Consider the following 27760-nt stretch of genomic DNA (forward strand, 5'->3'; position numbering starts at 1 on the left):
GGATCACCAGATGTGCCCGCTGCACAAGTGCAAGTATATCCGCCATCCGTATTAGTGCAAATCCCATAGCAAAGATATTTCTCGGGAGAGCTGCACTCGTTGATATCTAGACAAGTCATTAGAGACAAAAGGAATTATAATTTGCTCATCAAATTAAAATAAACAAATTGATAGTAAAGAATGACAACAAACAAGTATTTGATTTGATCCTGTGTTCAGTAGATAACCCCATATCTGCTCCTATTGACCATAATTATCTGTTTGTTCTTATTTACTAATTTTATGACACAAAGCTCTCTTTGTAACTCTGCAGTTTAGCTAACATAATTTATTTTTTTTTAAATATTATAGTACAATTTTCTGTGTGGCTTACAATAAAAATAATTTTACAATACATGTATGATCACAATTTCGATTGTTATTTATAGTTATTCTGCTGTGTGCTGTTTGATCATATTTGTCGCTCAATTTTTCCTCTCAGAAAAGGCATGTTCATGTATTTTTAACTTTAAGTTATATAAAAAAAACATAGTATTTGTTGTGTAGGTAAGTTATAATTATATAATCGTTAAAATGATCATAATGTTATAATTTTTCTACAGTGTTTCGTGATGATTCTTGTCATTAACCCTGTTGGGGAACAGTACTAATTCATCTAATATCAATAGATATGATAGATCACATACTGCAAAGAAACATTCATTGAGCCTATAATGTTATGATTTATCTCAAATATATTGTGTTGGCTTAGAAACGTCATATCAGATAATGGAGTAACAGAGTGTCAAGATGGAAGTTTGAGAAAAGAGTGAAGCACCTGTGCATCCATTAGGCACGTAAGGATTTCCTTGGTAACCTTGCGGGCATTTGCAACGGTATCCCTGAAACTCGCCATCGTCGTTAGTGAATGTTGTGTTCAGACATGAGCTATGTTGGTCGACGCATGCGAAGGTGGTCTTGTTCTTCTTAGCATCCTCGCAAAGCTGCAACTCGATCACCCAACTAACGATGGCCTGCCCTTTAAAAAAGACGAAAGTTCCAGTTCTACTATTTTCCATGTAGATGGAACCGTACTTTTCATCGAGTTCCAATTGGCCTTCCTCCAGCGATATATTAGTCACTGTGTAAGAGTAATCGAAAAGGAGAGTGGGAGGATTGGATGTGGTATTGCATGTCAGAGCAAATGAGTCGTCCCTATAACAGCCCTTCTCCAGTCCAAATGGAAACAAGACGTCAATACTCCCGCATTTAGTAACACAGCCGTTTGCAGCAGAAGCAGCAGTAGGTGTCAAAGATTCATCTGTTGATATGATCTCAAAGTGGTCAGCAGCACAATTCGGAAAAAGATTAATGTACCTTTTTTCCGGAGTCTATAATTGATATATATATATATATCATTTATATTTGAGTCTATAATACTTGCACCACGTATAAAAGAGCATGCCTCATGATTTTAATTCAATCTTTAATCTTTATGGATCCAAGTGGTAATTTTCTACAAATAATAACGGTGTTACACCTTGACCTCGAAAGGTCCGTTTGTATACCTTTAAGGATCTAATAAAAGGTTTTTCTTTTGGAAAAAAAAAATAACAGTATTACACTAGATGGATTGTCGTACAATTAGGCACCTTCGTTACTGTTTGAGTTTCTAGAAATAATCAGGAACTTAATATAACAGAGAAGCATGATTCTGCATCACTATGATCCAGTTAATTATACGTATTCGAACTCATTTAAAGAGAGTTAAGAGGAGGAAAATTACCTTGACAGCCATTAGGTACATAGGGATTGCCTTGATAACTTGCGGAACATTGACACAAATATCCACTGCTATTACTCGAGTACATTGTCTCAGTCATGACATCACGGCAAAGACTATTTTGACTGACGCAGGCGTATGTATCAGTATTAATGGCCTCTTCACATGAAAGATGATCATTCATGTACCATGCCAGGGTGGCCTCTACATTCGTTCTGCTTCCGTTTAATACTCCTTCGCGATCATCAGCATCAGCATCAGCATCGAACATGATGAACTTGATGCCGGAGGTATTCACCAAGTGTAACTCTCTTTGATTGAGTCGAGTTAGCTGAATCTCCAAGGCAGTTGTATTATTAAAATCTAGATCCAATGTGCAATATCCACTGTTAACGTCGGACCACTCTGAATATTGACTCGGATCACTGGCAGCACAGAGACTGAAACAAGTGCTAATGGTTTTATTGGTGGTAAGATCCACTAGACTGGCCATAGCGCTACAACCCACAACGTCAAGTCTGTTAAGTGTCGATCCTGTATAAGAATTACGTGACGTCTGTCTCGTCAAGTAAAAAGAGTAAGGCCAGTTCTCCAGATCAATCAGTGAGGCGCGTTTAAACTCATCGTCGACACCCATGACGACAATTGGTGGTTTGATATAGACAACCCCCTTGTTCATGTCAATTCTCGTTACCTCGATGGTGCCATCACCCAGGAAAAGCCTGGGAGCGCTGGTGGAATGGTTTCTGCAGGTAAGATTAAAGCCTGTCCGGAAACAGCCATCGCCGATGCCGAAAGGATACTCGAAGCTGATATTCCCACAACTTTTTGAGCAGAAAAGAGGGAGGGGAAAAGTTGTGTTTGTTGATGTACTTTCTGTTCTTATTGAACCCATTGATGTGGATGCCAGAAGAAAGAGTAAAATCTTGACCAACCCCATCCCTCCTCTTCCCTCTCCTAATCCGACCATTTTCCTCTTCCACCTGCCACACACCGAGTTGCATTAGTTGGCAATGCAGACACAAGCAAAGCGTTTTTGTGTCTCACATATAGAAAACTACTACTGATGACCTTAAGTCCATCCGGTCAAAGTTAACATATATTTGGACAGATACTAATTCAATATAAAAATTTTAAAATATTAAATTATGAGCCAAACTTAATTATAGGTAACTTGATGTTTTCAATCATTGACGATATGAGATTATCAATCCATCTTTTCATCTCACATATATAAATATTTTCAACATAAACTTATGCAACTTTTTTTTCTAACGGAGTTGATGGATAAATTAGATTATGTCAGAATGTGAGCATTTTCATGGCATACGATTAGAGATGAGCAAACAACAGAGAAAAAACATTCATATAGTTTAAGTCGAATTATTCGGATCTTTGTATCATTCTTCGTATAAATAGAAATAGCAAGACGCTTACACTGGTGTTATCGAGGGAAGGAGCTCCTGAGGCTTGAGCAGCATAGAGATTAGAAGAAGACAGTCAGTGATGCCTCCTCCTAGAGGGACGAACTTGCCTAATTATAGAGAGAAATAGGTTGAGCGGAAAACTGGAGCTATACAACTCAACAGTCAATCACGTTGACGAAGACTCAAGACTTTTAGTGTGGAGTGGTAATTTATTCTTTGAACTCGTCATAGTTGATCCATCGGGCACGCTTCATGATGATGCTAACCCTTTGACAAACTTTTAACTCGGATTGTTGTATACTGCATGCAACCATCATTTTAATGCGTCAATCGCTTTGACATAATTAGTTTCATGAGAATCTGCATCACAACTAAGATCAAGGATCACAATTTGGCTCTGCTGTGCAAATAATACTTCATTAACTAATGCGCCATCTGTCAGAAAACGAGATCAGGAAGAGCAACAGATCGGATGGTTGACAAGACTTGGAAAATTTAGCGTTTTGAACTCTTGAGAGCTGTTCCATCGGGCATTAAAAAAGATTCTACGTAATTTTCACAGTCCTGAAGAAATAATTATTGCACTGGATCATTATTGAGATATATATTATTTTGTCATGATATGTTCTTCCCAACTAGTAATCGAATTCCTGACTTAGCTCGGCCGTGCAAATGGTTTATGCTTTGTGAGTTACTCTAGGTGAGACAAAGGTATCATACAACCGGTTAACATTTTATTTACTCACGGTAGTCAAATGTATATATGACTCGAAAAAAGGATTGTCATGGTAGATTTGATTTCAAACTTTACTTATTTATTTTGCAAGAAAAGGAAAGGGAATTATATTGCAGTCAACGAAATGCACCCGACATTGTTCGTTTTCGGAGCAAACCAAAACTTGTATTCAGGGATGGAAAAAGTTATTTATTTTGCAAGAAAACTATGATCATGAAGATTAATGGATTTTCTAGATAACAGTTCTTGTCAAACTTCGATTATTTTCCAATGGCAAAAATATTCATTACTGATGAGCAGTTGAATTGTTGAAAACGAGTTCAAAAGATGGTAAACCTAATACTAAGCAGAAAGATAGTCGATCAAATATATGCGATAGTAACCTGAGATTCATATATAGATAAATACCAAGTAATAAGCCTCTTTGAATTTATCTCCGAGAAAAATAGGGTCAGATCTTATCATCTTAATCAATAAAAAATCATGATTAAACTTTTTTATCAGAGTTTAAGTTATCAAATTAGATGGAACGTGAAGTCTTGAACATACGAATCCGTGGCAATCTACCGATCTTCATCTTCCACAAACTATAATTGCATGGTTTTGTAAACCTTTGTTTTCTTGAAAATATAACAGTGAATTGTTATTTATTTCCTTGGTAAAGTCTAATCACATGGCCATCCTTAAGTATAATTTTAAGTATTTGATTTTATTTTTTCCACAAGAGTCTACGGTATAAGTTTCTAAGTCATCTAACATGATACATCATCATCATCATCATGTCTAATCCATCAATTCGCTCATCCTATCTCGATCGTTCTGTGAAAACGAATTAGTTAGTCTATACGAAAGCGATTATAGTTCATCAATTTTCTCCTATTGTGATTGATACATCATTGATCATGGATTTTTTTTTTTTTTTCTGAAAGAAAAAAATAATTACTAAATAAAACGAGAGAGGTAATAAGCAAGCAGAGATCATAACCACTTCCCTCTTCAAAAACTGTAACAAAAAAAAAAATTTTCTAGCATGATTTGCTATTACTCAGTTTGCAACGATATATACGTGAGATCATAAAAGAGTTGAAGAGTCCAACAATAATAGAATATCATTAGTAACTCAAGGAGGATGGGTTTTGCCACAGACAGAGAGGTTGGAATCAGTTTCATGTAGTAAAGATTTGGAGAGGTCATCGCGAATAACCTGCAGTTTTCAAAAGGAGAATTCCCGGGTGATTCCAGGACTGGGTTGAAAGAGACGAGTTGGGAAGGCATTAGGAACGACGAATCCGTCTGCAGCGGGTTGAGGGCAATGCGTTAGGACGATAAATTTTCGTGAGGCCCTCGCAATTAACCAACCAATAGAAGAGTCTCATTCTGTGTTGTTGTATTGGTTGACAGAGACGCAACGCGCGATGATCCACCGGGAAGTCCATGGATATCTGTTTGACTGACTCGACTCCAACGATTTCCACACCTTTCGTCTTCCACAGACTCTTCGTCGAGCATATGTGGTTCAGAAACTCGACAAGGATCCAACTCTCGGATACTACAGGAGTTTCTGCGTCAAACGTCTCGCTCGGCTCAGCTGTGATGATGACCCCACCTCATTGAACTAGTCCATGGCCGAGGGGGTATGTGGACCAACACAAACTCGTCCTGCAGTAAAACATATGCTTTGATCAAACCCAAATTTATTTCCTCATAAAAATTAAGAGAAAAAATCCATCGAAATTTGGATCTCGTTTTGCCTCCCTTTCATGGATCACATTGTAGTTCCAATGTTTCTCGTATTGACTCTCCGCTGGCACATATTTGGAAATCCACCAACCAATTACCAATGCTTTGTATCATAAAAATATTGGATGAATATTATAAAATATGTAAACCAACCGCATCAAAGTGATCGGATGGTGTTGTAAAGAACGATGAACTCCATCGAATGGTCGGGCTTTGACCAAATGAATGCACAAATTAAGCATCTCTTAACATGAACATCAACATACACGACACTATATGTTCATCGAGGATAGCTTACTGAATGACATTATTTTTTCCTCCAAACAAATATTCCGACATCTTCCTTGAGTTGCTTGTTATCCAAATTTATAGCTTGCTTCGTGGAAAGTGTGACTTGGATTCTGCAGAAGACACTCCGAATCTTCGTGATTGTTACCAGTCCAATTATCACTTCTCTGTTTTTTTATCATTCTCAACCTATGCAATTTAAACTCTTAACTCCTTTCATCGTGCGACTATAGTTTCCTTTTACTTGTAAACATGTCCCTTTAAGTCTAACAACACCATCAAACTCTTCTTTTGTCCTTTTTTTCATCATCCTAGCCGATTCTAAAATGATTAATATATCTTTAATTTTTACATGATTTTATTATAATAAATTATCAAAATTAAAGATTTTTTTAATAGGTTCAATTTCGAATGTAACTTTTGCACATGGTTCATTTTTACTAAATGAACTCAAAATTATGCAGAATCATGGGATATGATTCTAAAATATTTAGTAACATTTTCTTATTTATAAAAAATTATAATAAATAATTGTTAAATTTTTTTTAAAAAAAGTTGAATAGCATATGTGATCAAATCTTTTTAGTAATGGTTATTTTCATTCAAGCGAAAAAAAGAAAATGCCCCAAGTAAAAGTGAATATGGGGGCATCATATAATAAAAAACCAATAATGAAATTTATTTCCAGTAAAATGTCCTAAAATATTTAGATATATGAATATTGCTACTAGAAATTATTAGTAAAATTTGGTGGATATGCAAACCTTATATAATGTATACAAGTGCAACAACCAGATGATGTTGAGGGAATTTTACAAAAAATAATTAATCAATATTTATTATTTGCAAATAATTAAATCATAAAAATATGCTTAATTACTTGTATCTTCATTTTTCTAAATATTTCTTTTTTATTTTTATAAAATCCTTAATTTATATCTACATTTAATAAGGATCCGAAAGAAATTCTACTCTAGAAAAGGTGGCATATATATGTCTCTGCCCAAAACTCTTGAGATTTCTTTGAGAAGACATGGAGTTGATTTGATGATAGTGCTGTGTGATGTAGTTCCTGCAATAAGGGTTGATAGAGATCGTACGCCGTGGAAACAACTTCAACTCGGAAAATTTCCACCTACAATTTCCAACTATATACGTCGGACATTTCTAGTGGCCATGATAATTTACAAAGACATAAATCATGAAAGCTGCGCCATATCTACCCACTTTGAAATATCAAGTACATTGATCGAGTGATTTTGAGCTATCGGTCAAGTAAACGATGAGAATTTGAAGTAATGTTTTGCTTTTTATTTTTTGGTGCTGCATGTTATGTATTATTTGTCGATACAAAAAATAATAGATTATGATACGCAATGTATGCTATATTTGTCAAGGATTCATTATATGTTTGGACATACTATGTCGACATTAATAATTATTAGTAGAACATGAATTCAAAGGAAAAAAAATAATCATATATGATATGTAAAAAATAAAAATCATATAATAGGATTTTTTTGCATATATCTTGCGTCACTCACTATGTAACAGAATATATTAACGAAAACAGATTGCCACATGCAAAAAATTAGTCACATACCAAAGAAATTTTGGCTTCCTACATTTTTTTCCTTTTTAGGAAATTATTGTCACATGCCAAATGTCACTTGGTAACCTAAGCTTTTCATTAGATCCATGTTATTTAATTCGTTAAATGCATGGAAAAGATAGGCTTGTCAATATCATCAAAAAGTTAGTGAAATCGAATGTAATTTTTTGCCAATTTTTTGTCAAATTGTATTCTTCTCCTACCCGCTATCCGTAAGGGTCCTCAAGGGTTAAGGTTCATTTGAACTTATATATTTTTTGTTATGGACTATTTAAGTTTTTATGATTTATTTTTGTCTAAAATAATATATATTTTTAAAAATATGACATATAAGCTTTTCTCGTAATTAACAAACGTTAGAATCTGCTTACTTACGTGATATGCTGACTCATAATAAATCATTAATATAATAATATATATAATTTAAGTTTTAAAAAAAGTTAAAGCCTATTTTAATCCATATGGTTTTAATCATGGATCACTTAAGCCCTTATGATTTATTCATATATAAAATAACTCATATATTTTTTAAAACGCAACATATAAGCTCCTCTCATCAAGTCTGAGTTAATAGACACTAGAATCTACTTATATGAGATACTGACTCATAATAAATAATTAATATACTAATACATATAATTTAAGTTTTAAAAAACTTAAGACTACTATTAATAGCGGGAGGAGGCATCGTCGTGAAAGCGACTAGCAACAACAACATCGAGCCGTTATTGCCTAGTAAGGCATCATACACACATAACCTCTCTAGTGCTGACGATGAGCTTAAGAACTTTCGATCTTACCTCAAGTGGATGTGGATCAACTAGTTCAATACTAAGTACGTAGTGATCTTCTAGTCTCACATAAATAGACATTAGACGTCTATTAACTCAGACTTGACGAGAGATACTTATATGTTATGTTTTTTAAAATGTAAATGTTATTTTATATACGAATAAACCATGAGTGCTTAAGTAGTCCATGACTAAAACTAAATGGATTAAAATAGATCTTAAATTTTTTTTAAACTTAAATTATATATATCATTATATTAATAATTTATTTTAAATTAATATGTCATGTAAATAGACCCTAACGTCTGTTAACACGGGAAAAACTTATATATCATATTTTTAAAGACGTTGGAGTTATATTTAAACACTAGTAAACCATAATAATGATCAAAATTATAGAGGTTAAAATGATCTTAACCGAATCCCTAATGATCAAATGTATAATAAATAGACGACACCGCCTAGGCCTTCGAGAATTTGAATCTCCAAGAAAACCATGGCCACTTCAGATATTTTGTTGCCATTGACGAAGTCACTTCGAAGTAACACCACGATCGCAACGAATGTGGTGGGAAGAGATGGATAAGCCTCCTCTATACCAAAATTCCAATTAGTTCGGGACATTTCGATGTTGGATGACTTTGACTAGCAACTCATTAATTATCAGTGTGGTCAATCTGTAAATAATTCTCCCTTCCTAATCAGCCATTAACGCAACCACCACGTAGGTATGTGTGACCGGGCTAGAGAAAATTCTCAACCATATATATATATAGAGAGAGAGAGAGAGAGAGAGAGCGAGAGAGAGAGAAAGGAACAGAGCTGCCTCCGTCTCAACGAAAAAGAAAACGGGGCACTTGCCATGGGTGAGAGATCCCCTCTTCTTGTCACCATGTTCTCTCTTGCTCTACTGACCATTAAGCTTGAGATTTCTCATGGTTCCACCTATATCCGTTGCCGAGAGAGAGAGCGGAAAGCCCTGATCGACTTCAAGCTCGGACTTCGTGATCCTTCCCATCGTCTCTCTTCCTGGGTCGGGGAGGATTGTTGTACCTGGGAAGGCGTCGACTGCAGCAACATCACTGGCCACGTTACCAAGCTCGACCTTCGGAATCAACACAACGAGGACATATTTGATTGCTCTGACGATAATACGTTTGACATTTTTTCGCTACATACCGGATGCAAATGGGCACTGCGTGGTGACCTGAGCCCATCGTTGCTTTCTCTGCGGCACCTTCATCACTTGGATCTCAGCGGCAACTATTTTAAGCGTAACCACATCCCTGAGTTATTGGGATCCTTGACGAGACTAACGTATCTAAATCTATCAAATGCAGGCTTAGTGGGCAGAGTACCCGATCAGCTGGGGAATCTCTCTGCCTTGCTCTACCTCGACCTTTCTTATGACGGAGATGATTTCTCTGGAAACTTGTTCATCGAAAACCCTGAATGGATCTCTCGGCTCGCTTCACTTCGGCGTCTGAATATGAATTCAGTCGATTTTAGAAGTGCGTCCAACTGGTTACGAGCATTGAACGCCCTCCCTCATGTTCGAGAAGTTGAATTGTCTGGCTGCTACTTGGGAACCTTACCTCGTTCGCTTCCATATGTCAACTTCACATCTCTCACCAGACTTGATCTTGGATATAACGATTTCAACTGTAGCATACCAGATTGGTTGCTTAATGTAACTAGTCTCCAGTACCTTTACCTTGGTTACAATTCTCTCTCGGTCTTCCTTCCTGCCATTGCCAAGCTGACATCTCTCAGGGCACTCGACTTGTCCAGAAATTTGTTCCACAGGGCACTCGACTAAGTGACATGTCTATCAACGATTCGCTAGTCAATTTGGAAGTGTCTTTCTCTGGATGCCTTAGGATCAGCTTGGAGGAATTGGACCTTGGCTCCACTCGGCTTGGAGGTTCTATGCGATCAGATTGGTTAGGAAACATGAAGACTCTCAAATATCTTGATCTTTCTGAGAATTCGCTGCATGGTTCAGTGCCTGATTCTCTTTTTAACCTGCCATTGCTGCAAGTTTTGGATCTCGGTCTCAACAATTTGAATGGGTCGATTCCCGAAGGCCTCGGACAAATGAAAAGCCTTGTCTATTTGGATCTCTCCGGTAACTCATTGAGCTTGTCTGAAGTCCACTTGGCTAATCTATCAAGTTTAAAGTGTTTGCATATTTCTTACAACACGTCGTTCCTGATGGAAAACCATGATTGGACTCCTCCTTTTCAACTAATAAAACTGGAAATGGATTTCTGACAAGTTGCACCGAGGCCTCATTTTCCAGTATGGCTCCAAACACAGAAAGATCTTGATTCGTTACCTCGATGGTGCCATCACCCAGGAAAAGCCTGGGAGCGCTGGTGGAATGGTTTCTGCAGGTAAGATTAAAACCTGTCCGGAAACAGCCATCGCCGATGCCGAAAGGATACTCGAAGCTGATTCTCCCACAACTTTTTCGACGAGAAAAAGGGAGGCGGAAAGTTGTGTTTGTCGATCTACTTTCTGTTCTTATTGAACCCGTTGATGTGGATGCCAGAAGAAAGAGTAAAATCTTGACCAACCCCATCCCCCCTCTTCCCTCTCCTAATCCGACCATTTTCCTCTTCCACCTGCCACATACCGAGTTGCATTAGTTGGCAATGCGGACACGAGCAAAGCGTTTTTGTGTCTCACATATAGAAAACTACTACTGATGACCTTAAGTCCATCCGGTCAAAGTTAACATATATTAGGTCAGATACTAATTCAATCTAAAAAAAATTAAAATATTAAATTATGAGCCAAACTTAATTATAGGTAACTTGATGTTTTCAATCATTCACGATATGAGACTATCAATCCATCTTTTCATCTCACATATATAAATATTTTCAACAAAAACGTATGCAACTTTTTTTCTAAGGGAGTTGATGGGCAAATTTCAGATTATGTCAGAATGAGCATTTTCATGAGATACGATTAGAGATGAGCAAACAACATAAAAAAATCATTCATATAGTTTAAGTCGAATTATTCGGATCTTTGTATCATTCTTCGTATAAATAGAAAGAGCAAGACGCTTACACTGGTGTTATAGAGGGAAGCAGCTCCCGAGGCTTGAGCAGCATAGAGATAAGAAGAATACAATCAGTGATGCCTCCTCCTAGAGGGACGAACTTGCCAAATTATAGAGAGAAATAGGTCGCAGATATAAGCAACCTCTTCCAGTGGAAAACGGGAGCTATCCTTTTCAACGGTCAATCACGTTGACGAAGACTTAGGACTTTTAGTGTGGAGTGGTAATTAACTCTTTGTGTTAGAATATGTGGCCTTTTATTGAATAAGATATATAATAGAATTGGGTTCCGTTGCGATATTTTAGCCAAGACTAAGTCCACTACGGAACGATTCCTCGGAGATATCCTTGTGGGAGGAAATCTTCTGAGATCTCATCTCATCGTAGACCCTCTGCTCTCGCCTATAAACGGACAGGATCTCTAGTGGTTGAGAGGGTGGTTAGTGCGTTATAACGTCGCATCTCTCCGTTGAGGAATTGAGTTATTCTCCTCGACTCTCTCCCCAAAACCCTCTCCTGAGCAGATCAAACAAGATCTCTGAACGGATGGCTTCAAAAGGTACGCATCGTATAATTTGATCTATGTATTGATTTCAAATCCCGGCATATAGGTTAATTCCGCATAATTGATTTAGCATAATTACAGATTTTTTATGCTAACAATTGGTATCAGAGCCCGGTTTTTGAAATCATGCATTAGATCTGTAAATTAATTTACGATGCATAATTACCTTTATCTTCCAAGAACTGCTAAGCAGTAATGGTCACCGTCGACCTCGCTGCAAATCTGCGGTTACGCAAAGTAGCGTACGCATTACAGAACTCATCCCATATGCGGACATTATAGAACCCCGTCCGTGCGACGGCATCACAGAACCCCGTCCGTGCGACGGCATCACAGAACCCCGTCCGTGCGACGGCATCACAGAACCCCGTCCGACGGCATCACAGAACAGAACTCCGTCCGTGCGACGGCATCACAGAACTCCGTCCGTGCGACGGCATAGAACTCCGTCCGTGCGACGGCATCACAGAACCCCGGTCGCACACGGCCAGAATCCGTCCATGCGACGGTCGGCCGCACGCAGGCAGACAGCCCAGGTGGCGGCCATGCGTGAGTTGGCCGTGCACAGGCGGCGGCCGCGTGCTGGCAGCAGCCACCCGCGGGTAGGAACCGCCGCAGCGGCACCGGCCGCGCATGAGCAGTAGCAGCCCCGCGGCGTCAGCGCCGTGACGGCAGTGGCCGCGCACAGGCTAGATCTACCGCTGGCAGCCGCGCACAGGCGGTCGCTGGCAGCCGCGCACAGGCGGTAGCCCGCAGCCGCGTACAGGCGGCAGCCGCGCACAGGCGGTAGCCCGCAGCCGCGTACAGGCGGCAGCCGCGCACAGGCGGCAACCCGCAGCCGCGTACAGGCGGCAGCCGCGCACAGGCGGCAGCCGCGCACAGGCGGCAGCCGCGTACAGGCGGCAGCCGCGCACAGGCGGCAGCCGCGCACAGGCGGCGGCCAGGCCGCAGGCAGCAGCGGCAGCGCCGCTCGCGCAGGCGGCGGCGGCGGCGATGGCAGATTAGGGTTTTGGCATATTTACGTTTTTACCATCAAGGCTAGGGTTTTGAAAATTACAGTTTTACCCTTTGCAAATATCGTAATTACAGTTTATGTTCTGTCAACATATTTACGGTTTTGCCCTCGGATCTAATTTCTGCCAAATTACAGTTCTGCCATTCGCATATTTTCGATTTATATCTTATCAAATATTTCCGTTTTTTTTTATCATTATGAAATTGAGAAATTTAGGTTAAATTCTCAATTATAAAATTGATAAATATCATTTATTATAATTATGATTAATTTTAATCATGATTATAATTTTTGATTATTTGATTGGATTTAATTTTGATTAAAAAAAAACTATAAATTATGGTTTATTTTATGGTTTTCTCATATCAATTATTCATTATATATGTGGTAAATAAAATTAAAATCCAATTATTGTTTTTGGAATTTTTATTTATTTATTCACATGTATATGCTTGAAATTATCATATGAGTTTTATTAATGTTCAATAATTATCATTGTTATTTTATTATTGAACTGTTTTACATTATTGTTCAATAATTATTATGGTTATTTATTATTGAACTGTTTTGCATTAATATTCAATAATTATTGTTATTATTTTATTATTGAATTGTTTTGCATTATGTTCAATAATTATTGTTGTTATTTTATTATTGAACTGTTTTGCATTATTGTTCAATAATTATTATGGTTATTTATTATTGAACTGTTTTGCATTAAATTTCAATAATTATTATTGTTATTTATTATTGAATTGCTTTACATAAATGTTCAATAATTATTATTGTTATTTTATTATTGAACTATTTAGCAAAATTAAAGAATTATTGATGAATATTATTTGTAATTTATTTCCTTAAGTTTTATCTGACTAGTAGCTGCCAAAGTGGCCTAGGATGATAGACTTTTGTGATATGAATTACAATAAAAGTTTTATCATTTATAGGACATTTTATTTTATATCATGGCATTAGTCTTGTAGCCACCAAAGTGACCTAGACTAATGACTTATAAAATAATATTAAAGAATTAGTCCTAAATGATATTAAAGAAATAATATTCATAATGGCACATATAATTATGAGATTTAGATAATCCCAAAGGAGAATCTAATTCAAATAATTATGTGATGGGGTAGGATGATACTATTTTAGATATCCTTGCAGTTTAGGGTTGTATACCCAAAGGTAACAATACCTATTCCTCAAGGATGGTATCAGTCCTCCAAAAATATTCTTGAGTGAACACTAGATATGTCAATATTTCACCCAAAGGTGTAATATAGATGATATCAATAGTTCATCAATTTCTTGACAAACTCAAAGCATTAATGTTGTTATATATCTTTTTGCAGTGGTACTTCCGCATATACATTCATATGCTTCAAGTGTCCCTGTACTTTCTGGATCAAATTATTCAGAATGGTTAGAGCATGTGCAATTCACACTAGGCGTATTAGATCTTGATCTAGCATTACTTGTTGAAAAGCCTGCAGACTTGACTGATGAAAGTACTGCAGAACAAGTTAATGAAATGAAGGCTTGGGAAAGATCTGATAGGCTTAGTTTAATGTTCATAAGAATGACAATTGCAAATAACATAAAGACTTCATTACCGATTGTAACTAGCGCAAAGGAATATTTAAAGGTTATTGAAGACAGATTTAAATCTGCTGATAAGTCATTGGCTGGCACATTGATGAAAGAACTGACTACAGCTCAGTATGATGGTACTCGAGGAATTCAGGATCATATCCTCAATATGGCTGACAAAACTGCAAAACTTAAAACATTAGGCATGAATGTTGATGAATCTTTTTTCGTGCAATTTATTCTTAATTCTCTTCCTTCTCAGTTTGGCCCATTCAAGATTCACTACAATACAAATAAGGATAAGTGGGACTTGAATGAGTTGACTAGCATGTGTGTTCAGGAAGAATTGAGATTAAGGCAGGAAAATTCATATAATGTCATGACGACTACTCAAGGAGGTGGTAACAAGAAAAGAAAGTTGAAGCATCATCCATCAAAGAGATTTGCTAAGTCTGGAAATGTTAAACAGACTAATGAAAAGAAAGCCTTTACTGTAAAGTGCTTCTTTTGTGGCAAGAAAGGACATGTGAAGAAGGATTGCATTAAACGCAAGACTTGGTTCGAAAAGAAAGGTATTAACTCGACCTTTGTATGTTTCAAATCAAACATTACAGAAGTTCCTTCTAACACTTGGTGGATAGATTCCGGTGCTTAAACTCATGTTACAAATAATATGCAGGGATTCCTTTCAATTCGGAAACCAAAAGAACATGAAAGATTCATTATTATGGGAAATCGTCTTAAAGCGAAAGTGATATCAATGGGAACTTATCGTCTACGCTTAGAGACGGGTCACTTGATGGATCTTGTTGACACATGTTATGTCCCTACAATTTCTAGAAATTTGATTTCTCTTTCTAGAATTGATGAGTTGGGATATTGTATTTCTTTTGGTAGTGGCAAACTCAGCATATTTTACGATTCAATTAAAGTTGGTTATGGAATTCTGTGTGATGGTTTGTACAGAATTAATTTGGATCTTGAGTTCGCAAAGACACTAATGACCCTGCAATCAAATGTTGGATTGAAACGTAGTTTCAATAATGAAAGATCTTCCATATTGTGGCATAGACGATTGGGACATATCTCCAAGGAAAGAATTGAAAGATTAGTGAAGGATAATATTTTGGAACATTTAGACTTCACTGATTTTGATATTTGTATAGATTGCATTAAGGGAAAGCAAACTAAACAAATAAAGAAAAATGCCACAAGAAGCAAAGAACTCCTTGAGATTATTCATACTGATATCTGCGGACCACTCCATATTCCTTGTTTTAGTGGAGAAAAATATTTCATCACATTTATAGATGATCTGTCCAGATATGGCAAAGTTTATCTAATACATGAAAAGTCTCAAGCCGTTGATACTCTTGAAGTATACATAAATGAGGTTGAGAGACAATTAGATAGAAAAGTTAAAATTGTCAGATCTGACAGAGGTGGTGAATTTTATGGCAGATATGATGGATCTAGTCAGAATATTGGTCCTTTTGCTAGATTCCTAGAACAACGGGGTATTTGTGCTCAATATGCATTACCAGGTGTGCCACAGCAGAACGGTGTTGCTGAAAGGCGAAATCGTACTCTGATGGATATGGTTAGGAGCATGATGAGTTATTCCTCTGTACCTGAGTCGATGTGGGGTGAAGCTCTTAGGACAGCTATGTACATCTTGAACAGGGTTCCTAGCAAGTCAGTTTCATCGACTCCATTTGAGTTATGGACTGGTAGGAAGCCCAGTCTGAGACATTTACATATTTGGGGATGTCCTGCAGAGATAAGAGTATTCAATCCACATGAAAAGAAATTGGAGCCAAGAACTATTTCAGGATATTTTATTGGTTATCCAGAAAAATCCAAGGGATACAGATTTTATTGCCCTAATCATAGTATGAGAATAGTAGAATCTGGTAATGCAAAATTCCTAGAAAATGGCGAAATCAGTGGGAGTGAAAAATCTCGAAGGATTAATTTTGATATTGAGGAGATTCAGGTTAATTCTCCCATATCATCTCCTGTCCGAGAGATTGTTGTTCCTCAAATCAATGAGAGTATTGATGAGGGTGAACAACAAAATAACATCCAAGAACTCTCACATGATGTTGATGTCGCCGCTGATGATCTTGTAGAACAATCACAATTGGCAGATTTGAGAAGATCTCAAAGGAAAAGGAAACATGCCATTTCTGATGATTATGTTGTATATCTACAAGAATCAGATTATGATATAGGAATAAAAAGAGACCCCTTATCGTTTTCACAAGCCATAGAAAGTAACGATTCTGAAAAATGGTATGATGCAATGAAAGAAGAGTTAAAATCAATGGTACAGAATGATGTCTGGGATCTCGTTGAATTGCCCAATGATTGTAAAAGAGTCGGTTGTAAATGGGTCTTTAAGACAAAACGTGACTCAACGGGCAATATCGAACGATATAAAGCCAGACTAGTGGCCAAAGGTTTTTCTCAGAAGGAAGGCATCGACTATAATGAGACTTTTTCTCCTGTTTCTAAAAAGGACTCATTGAGAATCGTTATGGCATTAGTAGCTCATTATGATCTTGAGTTGCATCAGATGGATGTGAAAACAGCATTTCTGAATGGGGATCTGGATGAGGAAATCTATATGGAACAACCTGAAGGATTCATAGAAAAGGGAAAAGAAAGTTGGGCTTGTAAACTTAAGAAATCCATTTATGGCCTTAAACAAGCTTCCAGACAATGGTATATAAAGTTTCATAATACCATTACTTCCTTTGGATTTAAGGAAAACACTGTTGATCAGTGTATATACCTGAAGGTAAGTGGGAGCAAGTTTATTATATTGGTCTTATATGTGGATGATATTTTACTTGCCAGCAGTGATCTTGGTTTATTGCACGAAACCAAAATATTTCTCAACAAGAACTTTAAGATGGTTGATATGAATGAGGCATCCTACGTCATTGGCATTGAGATATTCAGGGATAGATCTCAAGGATTATTAGGATTGTCTCAGAAAGGATATATTGATCGTATCTTGGAGAGATTTAATATGCAGCTTTGCTCAACCAATGATATGCCTATTACTAAAGGTGAAAAATTCAGTCAAAACCAGTGCCCAAGAAATGACTTAGAAAAGAATCAAATGAAGAATATTCCTTATGGATGCGCAGTTGGAAGTCTACTATATGCTCAAACCTGTACAAGACCAGATATCAGTTTTGCAGTTGCAATGCTGGGAAGATATCAAAGCAACCCAGGAATGGAACATTGGAAAGCTGCAAAGAAAGTAATGAGATATCTACAAGGGACAAAAGATTATATGCTCATATACAGGAGATCTGATCAGCTTGAAGTAACTGGATATTCAGATGCTGATTTTGCAAATTGCCTCGACAGCAGGAAGTCCACTTCAGGATTTGTATTTATGTTAGCTGGTGGGGCAATTTCTTGGAAAAGTGCAAAGCAATCGCTTATTGCATCATCAACAATGGAAGCTGAATTTGTGGCATGCTTTGAGGCCACAAATCAAGCTTTATGGCTGCGAAATTTTATCTCAGGACTTGGTGTGGTCGACTCAATTGCCAAGCCGCTGAAGATATTTTGTGATAACACCGCAGCAGTTTTCTTCTCTAAGAATGGCAAGTACTCTAGTGGTTCCAAGCACATTGAGTTAAAGTACTTGGTGGTTAGAGAAAGAGTCCAGAAACAGCAAGTGTCTATTGAGAACTTGAGCACCACTATGATGATTGCCGATCCATTGACAAAAGCCTTACAGTGCAAAATATTCAAAGAACATGTTCTTAGAATGGGGCTTGTGAGCAAGTCATAAAGGATACGGTGATGCATGTTTATGTGGATGCTATTATTGACATTTTTAATAAAAGTTATCTGTTTCTGCTATCCTGTTTACATTTATGTTTATGCATATTATGGTTGAATGTAACAACAGGATTGTCTTGACAAGACAAATTACAGGGGTCATTATGGACTATGTTAGGAAAGACTAACAATGTTGTGGTACATAGAAGGGAGTATGACATTGATGAAATACAACCGCTATGACTCGCATTGATAGTTGGACTTAATATAGTATTATTGTATTTATTGGACTTATTGGCTTATTTTTAAAAAACATGGCCATGTATAAAATTTTTTTTTTTTTTTTCAAAATTTTTGGAATCCAATTAGGTAAAATTGTTTTCAAACAAATTTTGTTTTGTTTGTTTTGATTTTGTATCTCTTTTATATCTTATCAATTAATGGGCCAAGTGGGAGAATGTTAGAATATGTGGCCTTTTATTGAATAAGATATATAATAGAATTGGGTTCCGTTGCGATATTTTAGCCAAGACTAAGTCCACTACGGAACGATTCCTCGGAGATATCCTTGATGGGAGGAAATCTTCTGAGATCTCATCTCATCGTAGACCCTCTGCTCTCGCCTATAAACGGACAGGATCTCTAGTGGTTGAGAGGGTGGTTAGTGCGTTATAACGTCGCATCTCTCCGTTGAGGAATTGAGTTATTCTCCTCGACTCTCTCCCCAAAACCCTCTCCTGAAATCCATCAATCTGAGTGATCCTGTGAAAGGATAGGAAGAGAGGAGAAAGGGTCTACTCTTCGCACTCCCTGCAGATTCCGCAGCGCGATCGGATTAGGATTAAAGACGGAGCCTGCAGCAATCTTGGATCACGGTGCTGAGCAGATCAAACAAGATCTCTGAACGGATGGCTTCAAAAGGTACGCATCGTATAATTTGATCTATGTATTGATTTCAAATCCTGGCATATAGGTTAATTCCGCATAATTGATTTAGCATAATTACAGATTTTTTATGCTAACACTTTGAACTCGTCAGAGTTGATCCATCGGGCACGCTCGGCTCGATGATGATGCTCTACTTTTCCTATATGCTGTCAAATCGGTGTTAATACACTAAGATATAATATCGTAGACATTGGCGCTAACCCTTTGACAAACTTTTAACTCGGATTATCATATACTGCATGCAACCATCATTTTAATGCGTCAATCGCTTTGACATAATTGGTTTCATGAGAATCTGCATCACAACTAAGATCAAGGTTCATAGTTTAGCTCTGCAGTGCAAATAATACTTCATTAACTAATGCGCTATCTGTCAGAAAACGAGATCAGGAAGAGCTACAGATCGGTTGGTTGACAAGACTCGGAAAATTTAGCGTTTTGAAGTCTTGAGAGATGTTCCACCGGGCATTAAAACACATGCTACGCAATTTTCAATGCCGTTGAACCGGATGGGTCGAGTCCCTGAAGAAATAACTATTGCACTGGATTATTGATGAGATATAGATTAGGAAAGGGAATTATATTGCGGTCAACGAAATACACCCGACATTGTTCGCTATCGGAGCAAACCAAAACTTGTTTTTAGGGATGGAAAAAGTTAGTGTACTCCACCTCCTAGAGTATACTAACTATGATCATGAAGATTAAAGGAAGAATGTAAATTTTTTCATGTATTTATGGATGGAAAAAGTGTTATTACTTGGTTGGCGACTTGGAAGATGAACGGACAAGAGAAAGAAAGTTGGAAGAAAGACAGGTAGGCAGTGAACCAAAGTCTTCCTTCTCGTTTCACACAAGAAGAAAGACTAATCATTTTCATTTTCTCGAAACTTTTATTGTCAAACTTCAATTAATTTCCAATGGCAAAAATATTCATTACTGATGGGCAGTTCAATTGTTGAAGACGAGTTCAAAAGATGGTAAACCTAATAATAAGCAGAAAGATAGTTGATCAAATATATGCGATAGTAACCTTATGTTCATATATAGATAAATACCAAGTAATAAGATGGGGTCAGATCTTATCCTCTTAATCAATATAAAATCATGATTAAACATACGAATCCGTGGCATTCTACTGATCTTCATCTTCCGCAAACTATAATTGCATGGTTTTGAAAACCTTCGTTTTCTTGAAAATATAATAGTGAATTATTGTTTATTTCCTTGGAAAAGTCTTTATGTATTTGATTTTCCTTTTTCCACAAGAGTCTACGATATAAGTTTCTGAGTCGTCTGATCCATCGATTCGCTCGTCCTATCTCCCGTGGGAACGAATTAGTTAGTCTATAAGAAAACACGTTTAGTGTATCATTTTTTGCATATTGTGTTGGTTGATAGAGACGCTGGTTGACCGGCTCGACGACTCCCATAATTCTCACACTTTATGACTTCCACGGACAATTCGTCGAACATATGCGGTTTAGAAACTCAAGAAGAATCTAACTCTCTGCCACTGCAAGAGTTTCTGCGTCAAACGTGTCTCTCGGCTCAGCTGTGATGTAACGTGACCCCACCTCATGTTCGATGGCTGAGGGGGTAGGTGGACCAGCACAAACTCGTCCTGTGGTAAAACATATGCTTTGATCAACTTCTCTGCCTTTTGATCATTCTCAACTTATGCAACTTAAACTCAACTCCTTTCATCGTGGGATTATAGTTTCCTTTTACTTGTAAACATGTTTCTTTAAGTCTAACAACATCATCAAACCCTTCTTTTGTTCTTTTTTTCATCATTCTGGTCATGGTTCTGGCCATGATTCTAAAATGATTAATATATATATATTTTTTAATTTTTACATGATTTTACTGTAATAAATTATTAAAATTAAAGATTTTTTTAATAGGTTCAATTTCAAATGTAACATTCATATATGATTATTTTTTTACTAAACGAACTCAAAATTCTACAGAATCATATGATATGATTCTAAAATATTTAGTAACATTTTCTTATTTATAATTTTTTTTGAAAAATAATTATTAAAATTAAAAAAATTTGAATAGCATATGCGATCATATCATTTTAGTAACAGTTTGAGGATAATTTCATTCAAATGAAAAAAAAAAGAAGCCCCCAAGTAAAAATGAATATGGGGTTTAAAACCAATAATGAAAGTTTTTTCCAGTAAAATGTCCTAAAATATTTAGATATATGAATATTGCTACTAAAAATTATTAGTAAAATTCGATGTATATGCAAACCTTATATAATGTATACAAGTGCAACAACTAGCTGATACCGAGGGAATTTTACAGAAAAATAATAAATCAATATTTATTATTTGAAATTAATAAAATCATATAAAATAGGCTTAATTATTTATGATAATCATTTTTCTGAATATTTTTTATTTTTATAAAAGCCTTAATTTATATCCACATTTAATAAGGATCCGAAAGAAATTCTACTCTAGAAAAGGTGGCATATATATATATATATATATATATATATATATATATATATATATATATATATATATATATATATATATATATATATATATCATAATTTCTTGGAGTCCATTTATTGACTCTAATCTATGCGTGAATTTAATTATTGTATAAATGTGTCGAGTTACAAAACGAATAGAAAATTAGTTCTTATACATAAAAAAGAAAAAGGAAAAACACTGGTCTCATCCGAATGCCTGACTTAGCTGGGAAAACTGAAAGTTCTAACCCAAGTGGAAGATGACATTAGCTATAGTTGTCCCTGCCCAAAACACCTCTTGAGATTTCTTTGAGAAGACATGGCGTTGATTTGATGATAGTGCTTTGCGATGTAGTGTCTTGATGATTCCTGCCGCAGGTTTTCAAACAGTCTTTTCATCCTCCAATAAGGGTTGATAGAGATCGAACATTTCTCGTGGCCATGATAATTTACAAAGACATAAATCATGAAAGCAACGTCATATATACCCATTTTGAAATATCAAACACATTGATCGAGTGATTTTGAGCTATCTGAGTATGGGTCAAGTAAACGATGATAATTTGAAGAAATTTTTTTATTTTTTGATGAAGAAAATGATAACGATATAAAATGATACCGTGGGCACTGATAAATTTAGAAGTCCAAATCGTACAATAAGTTTTTAGTGCATGTTATGTAATATTTGTTGATACAAAAAATAATATATTATGTTACGCTACGTATGCTATATTCATTATATGTTTGGACATACTATATCGCCATTAATAATTATTAGTAGAAGGAAAAAATAATCAAATAATATAATATAATAGGATTTTTTTAGATTATTTGTTTTTCAAAAGAATTAAATTATAGTTGATAATTTCTTCTTATTTTATTAGATATTACTTTCTAAGAGATGATACATCATTATCATCATCATGTCTAAGCCATCAATTCGCTCATCCTATCTCCATTGTGAAAACTAATTAGTTAGTGTGCTAAAAATAAAAACCTTTGAGGGTAAGGTAGATTTGGCCGACTTATGAGCATTTCCATACTCCTCAATTAATGTGGGACTAAATGGTCTTGTCAATTTCTAAGTAAAATAATTATAAATATAATACATTATTTATCTTTTACGAACAAAAAATTGCTTTTATCTAAGTTAGTCAAAGAAAGTAAAAGTCGGAGAGGAGTTTTCATAAGAATGGAAAAGTTATTTTTATTTGAGAAAATTCTTTAAAAAAACTCATATTTTTTAAAAAATTCTAAGCTACCACTCTTTTCCTAAAAAATTATCGTAGAATATATATATATTTTTAAATAATAATATTGTCCTTCTTGATTATTATCTTCGCTCAACACCGTCGCATATCAACCTCGTCTCCCCTTTCCTCTTCCTCTATTATCGTTGTTATCTTTGTCATCCTCACCCTTGCCATTGTGACGATAGGTGGAGGAGCATCCCGTACTCCCTTGTCATCATCGTCCTTTCTTTGTCATAAGAATGATATCTTTAATTTGAAAGGACGATGATATCTTCAATTATAATTAAGATATTTCAAGAAGTTCATAAGAATAGGACAGTTAGTCCATAAGAAAACGTGTAGAGTCCATATATGATCCATCTTATTTTTAACTTAATATATCAAGAACCATGGACTTAGAAAGTGAATTAGAATGAGACGAATTGGCAAGTCAATGATGCGAGTGCGAGTGTGGTAAATAATAAAGTTATATATATATATATATATATATATATATATATATATATATATATATATATAGAGAGAGAGAGAGAGAGAGAGAGAGTAAGAGTAAAGGTTCTCTGGATTGGACCGTAGAATGAAATGAGCAACCGAAATTATCTCATGGCATCAACTAATTCAAGAAGATGTAAATCCAAACACGACGGACCTGAGTGATAACATAAACCAGTCATATACAAACGATTTCAGAAATATTACCATAAAACATGAACCGACGACGGTCATAAAACCAGAGAAGGAATGAGTTGTACACAAGTGATTTGATCATATTAAAGGGTAATTCTCTTAACATTACAATACAAGTAAAGTACAGACACATACGTACTAATTCTACATGCCATTCCCACCAACTCGATCATATATGTGATAGAGCCATAATATGGAAACTGTTTTATGAACAAGTTTGGAACATAACATTACCCATATGACCATTACATACGATCCTCAAGCAGAAGGAAGCTTATTCAGTGGCATTCAAGCAGTCAATAATGATATGGACATCGAATACAAACTCACCGTGGGTGATGATGCGACCACATAAATTCTTTCTCTAAGGTATAATTCCTGGATGTACCTTGACTTGCTGGGTCGACGACTTCAGAGAAGGCATAAGGTGAGTCTCTCAGCAGATGCTCGGTTTCTTCGTCACCTTTAACCAAACAATGTCCTGTTTTTTTCAGTCTGATCCTTCTCAAGTTCTGTAATTTATCCTCCACCTCTTTCATCGTAGGCCGTTTAACCCCTTTCAATCTTAAACACATTTCTACCAATCCAATCATGTCGATGAGCTCTTCTTCGGTCGCTTCTTTCATAACAAGATCATCTATAAGATCAAAGGGGCGATTCGCTCTCACCGTTTGAAGAAAATGCATCGATAGATTCAGTCTGTCTTCATATTCGGTGGAGAAAATTGGCTTTTTACCTGTTAAAAGCTCTAGAAGAATGACTCCGAAGCTATAAACATCGCTCTTCTCCGTCAACTGACTGGTCTGATAGTACTCCGGGTCAAGATATCCAAAGGTGCCTTGTACAGCAGTGAGTAAATGAGTTTGGTCGAGTGGAATAAGTCTTGAAGATCCAAAATCTGATATTTTAGCCGTTAAATGATCATCTAAGAGAACATTTGATGATTTGACATCTCTATGAAATATCGAAATTGAAGCAGCCGAGTGTAAATAAGCGAGCGCTCCGGCAGCCTCAACAGCAATCCTCAGGCGATCATCCCATGATAATGTAGAGTTACCTTCTGGAATATGGAGATGATCTAAAAGAGTCCCATTCGAGATAAACTCATAAATCAACAAGGGAACTTCAGTTTCCAAGCAACACCCGAAAAGCTTAACAATATTCCTGTGATTAATCTGAGAAAGAACTGCAACCTCATTGATGAACTGGTCTATCTCACTTTGTTTCACATATTTAGATTTTTTGACGGCGACTACACGTTGATCTGACAAAATTCCTTTGTAAACCGTTCCATGTCCGCCGCGGCCGAGCACTCGAGTCTCATCAAAATTATTTGTTGCCTTCTCCATCTCTTCCAGAGAAAATATCTTTGTTCTCTCACTAATATCTTCACTAGACGAGATTAACTGTTGTAGCAGTAAACCATGATTCTGATGGAAGTATTTTTCTCTAGTTTTCTTTTGTTTTCTTTTTTCCCATTTCCTTCTCAGGATAAGGAGACTCGAACATAAGAGTAATAGGCCTATGCCGGTGCTTGCACCAATGATGACACCTGCACAACATCAATCATAAATTTAGCTCCATAAAACCCTCACATTCTAAAGATTGTTCAGTGACCTTTAGTTTTCAGTGCATTCTTTTTTTGGGTGTTATTTGGTCCTTGTCGACATGGCTTTCTCAATTGGCATTCAATTTGTGTGTTATTTCTTTTTTTTATTTTCCTTTCGTTTGATTAATTCCTGTTATTCAATCGTACTATTTCATGTGTATCAGTTACAAATAATTACAAATTAACACTCATTTATAATCTTTTGAAAGTAAATTAGTTTCAAGGCCTTACCTAACACAAGAGTGTGCCTTTTGTCGGGGATGCAACTATAACCGCCCATCGTGTTAATGCAAATCCCATTGCAAAGATATATCTCGGGAAAGCTGCACTCGTCAATATCTACACCAATCACACGAAGAAAGTAATCACATTTCTCAACTAAACGGTGAAAAAACAAGCATTCAGAAGTGAATGGCGAACTACACATTATGACATAATATTTGTTCAGGAAAAAGATTTATCTGTTGATATGATCAAAAATTGCAGCAGAAGAATTCGACATCAGATTAATGCGCTTTTTTTCCAGAGTCAAAATATACATCGATTATATTTGAGACTTACAAACATATTCGGTCATTGCCTAAAGAATCTATGGTTACCTAATTAAAATGTTTATCAATTATATTTGGCCAAATCCAAACACTAACTTTCCATCACAATTACAAACGGAATGCGAAACTGCATGGACATTAATGCAATATTACTTTGATGGCAGGTGGCCTTGCCAGGAAACCATATCTAGTACTTGTACCATCTAATTAATGACAAACATATAAGAGTATGCCTCATGATTTGAATTCAATCTTTATGGATCCAAGTGGTGATTTTCTATAAATAATAACAGTATTACAATTAGGCATCTTTTTTACTGCTTGAGTTTCTAGAAATCAGCAGGAACTTATTAACATAACAGAGAAGCACGACTCTACATCACTTTGATCCAGTTAATTATACTTATTCGAACTCATTTAAAGAGAGAAAGAGGAGGAAAATTACCTTGACAGCCACTAGGTACATAGGGATTGCCTTGATAACTTGCGGAACATTGACACAAATATCCAATGCTATTACTCAAGTAGATTGTATCAGTCATGACATCACGGCAAAGACTATTTTGACTGACGCAGGCGTATGTATCAGTATTAATGGCCTCTTTACATGAAAGATGATCATTCATGTACCATGCCAGGGTGGCCTCCACATTCGTTCTACTTCCGTTTAATACTCCTTGAAGATCATAATCATCATCACCATTGAACATGATGACATTGATGTTGGAGGTATTCACCAAGTGTAACTCGGTTAGATTGAGTCGAGTTAGGTGAATCTCCAAGGCAGCTGTATTCATAGAAGATAGATCCAATGTGCAATATCTACTGTCAATGTCGTACGGCTCTGAATATTGACTCGGCTCACTGGCAATGCAAATACTAAAACAATTGCTAATGGTTTTATTGGTAGTAAGATCCACTATACTGGCGAGAGCGCTACAACCTACAACGTAAACTCTGTTAGATGTCAATTCTTGATAAGAATTACGTGTCATCTGTTCCTTTAACTTAAAGGAGTAAGGCCAATTCTCCAGATCAATCAGTGAGGTGCTTATAAACTCATCGTCGACACCCATGACGACAGTTGGTGGTTTGATATATACCAACCCCTTGTTCATTGCAATTCTCGTTACCTCGACGGTGCCATCACCCAGGAAAAGCCTGGGAGCGCTGGTGGAATTGTTTCTGCAGGTAAGATTAAAGCCCGGCCGAGAACAACAACCATCGCCGATGCAGAAAGGATACTCGAAGCTGATATTCCCACAATTTTTTGGGCAGGAAAGAGGGAGGGGAAAAGTTGTGTTTTTTGATCTACTTTCTGTTCTTATTGAACCCGTTGATGTGGATGCCAGCAGAAAGAGTAACATCTTGACCAACCCCATCCCTCCTCTTCCCTCTCCTAATCCGACCATTTTCCTCTTCCACCTGTCACATACGAGTTGCATTAGGTTGGCAATGCAGACACGAGTAAAACGTTATTGCAAACGGTTAGAAAACTAATAATGACGACCTTTTAGTCAATCTTATATTTTAATGTTTTTAAGTTATATTATATCTAATTCGATCTTTTCAATAATCAGAGATATAAATCTATCAATCCATCTCTTTATCTCACATATAAAAATATTTTCAACGCAAACTTATACTACTTTTTCATGAGATACGATTAGAGATGAGCAAACAACAGAGAAAAATCAGAGCAAGACGCTTACATTGGTGTTATCGAGGGAAGGAGCACCTGAGGCTTGAGCAGCATAGAGATTAGAAGAATACAATCAGTGATGCCTACTCCTTGAGGGACGAACGTGC

At 36.4% G+C, this 27760-nt stretch overlaps 2 protein-coding genes across 2 annotated transcripts; one reads left to right on the forward strand and one right to left on the reverse strand.

The window, feature by feature from the left end:
* Positions 1-9218: 9218 nt before the first annotated feature.
* Positions 9219-10175, forward strand: LOC135636474 (receptor-like protein EIX1). Its single transcript, XM_065148162.1, has one exon. The coding sequence runs from the start codon at positions 9219-9221 to the stop codon at positions 10173-10175; it is 957 nt and encodes a 318-aa protein (XP_065004234.1).
* A 13884-nt stretch (positions 10176-24059) lies between these two features.
* LOC135635569 (putative wall-associated receptor kinase-like 16) lies at positions 24060-27116 on the reverse strand. The gene is made up of 2 exons (XM_065146728.1): positions 26397-27116; positions 24060-25343 (listed from the first exon to the last, which is right to left on the reverse strand). Exons 1-2 carry the CDS (start codon positions 27067-27069, stop codon positions 24118-24120), a joined length of 1899 nt encoding a protein of 632 aa, XP_065002800.1. The 5' UTR covers positions 27070-27116; the 3' UTR covers positions 24060-24117.
* Positions 27117-27760: the final 644 nt, after the last annotated feature.

The sequence above is a fragment of the Musa acuminata genome, chromosome BXJ3-4, assembly GCF_036884655.1.
Source record: "Musa acuminata AAA Group cultivar baxijiao chromosome BXJ3-4, Cavendish_Baxijiao_AAA, whole genome shotgun sequence".
NCBI lineage: Eukaryota > Viridiplantae > Streptophyta > Magnoliopsida > Zingiberales > Musaceae > Musa > Musa acuminata.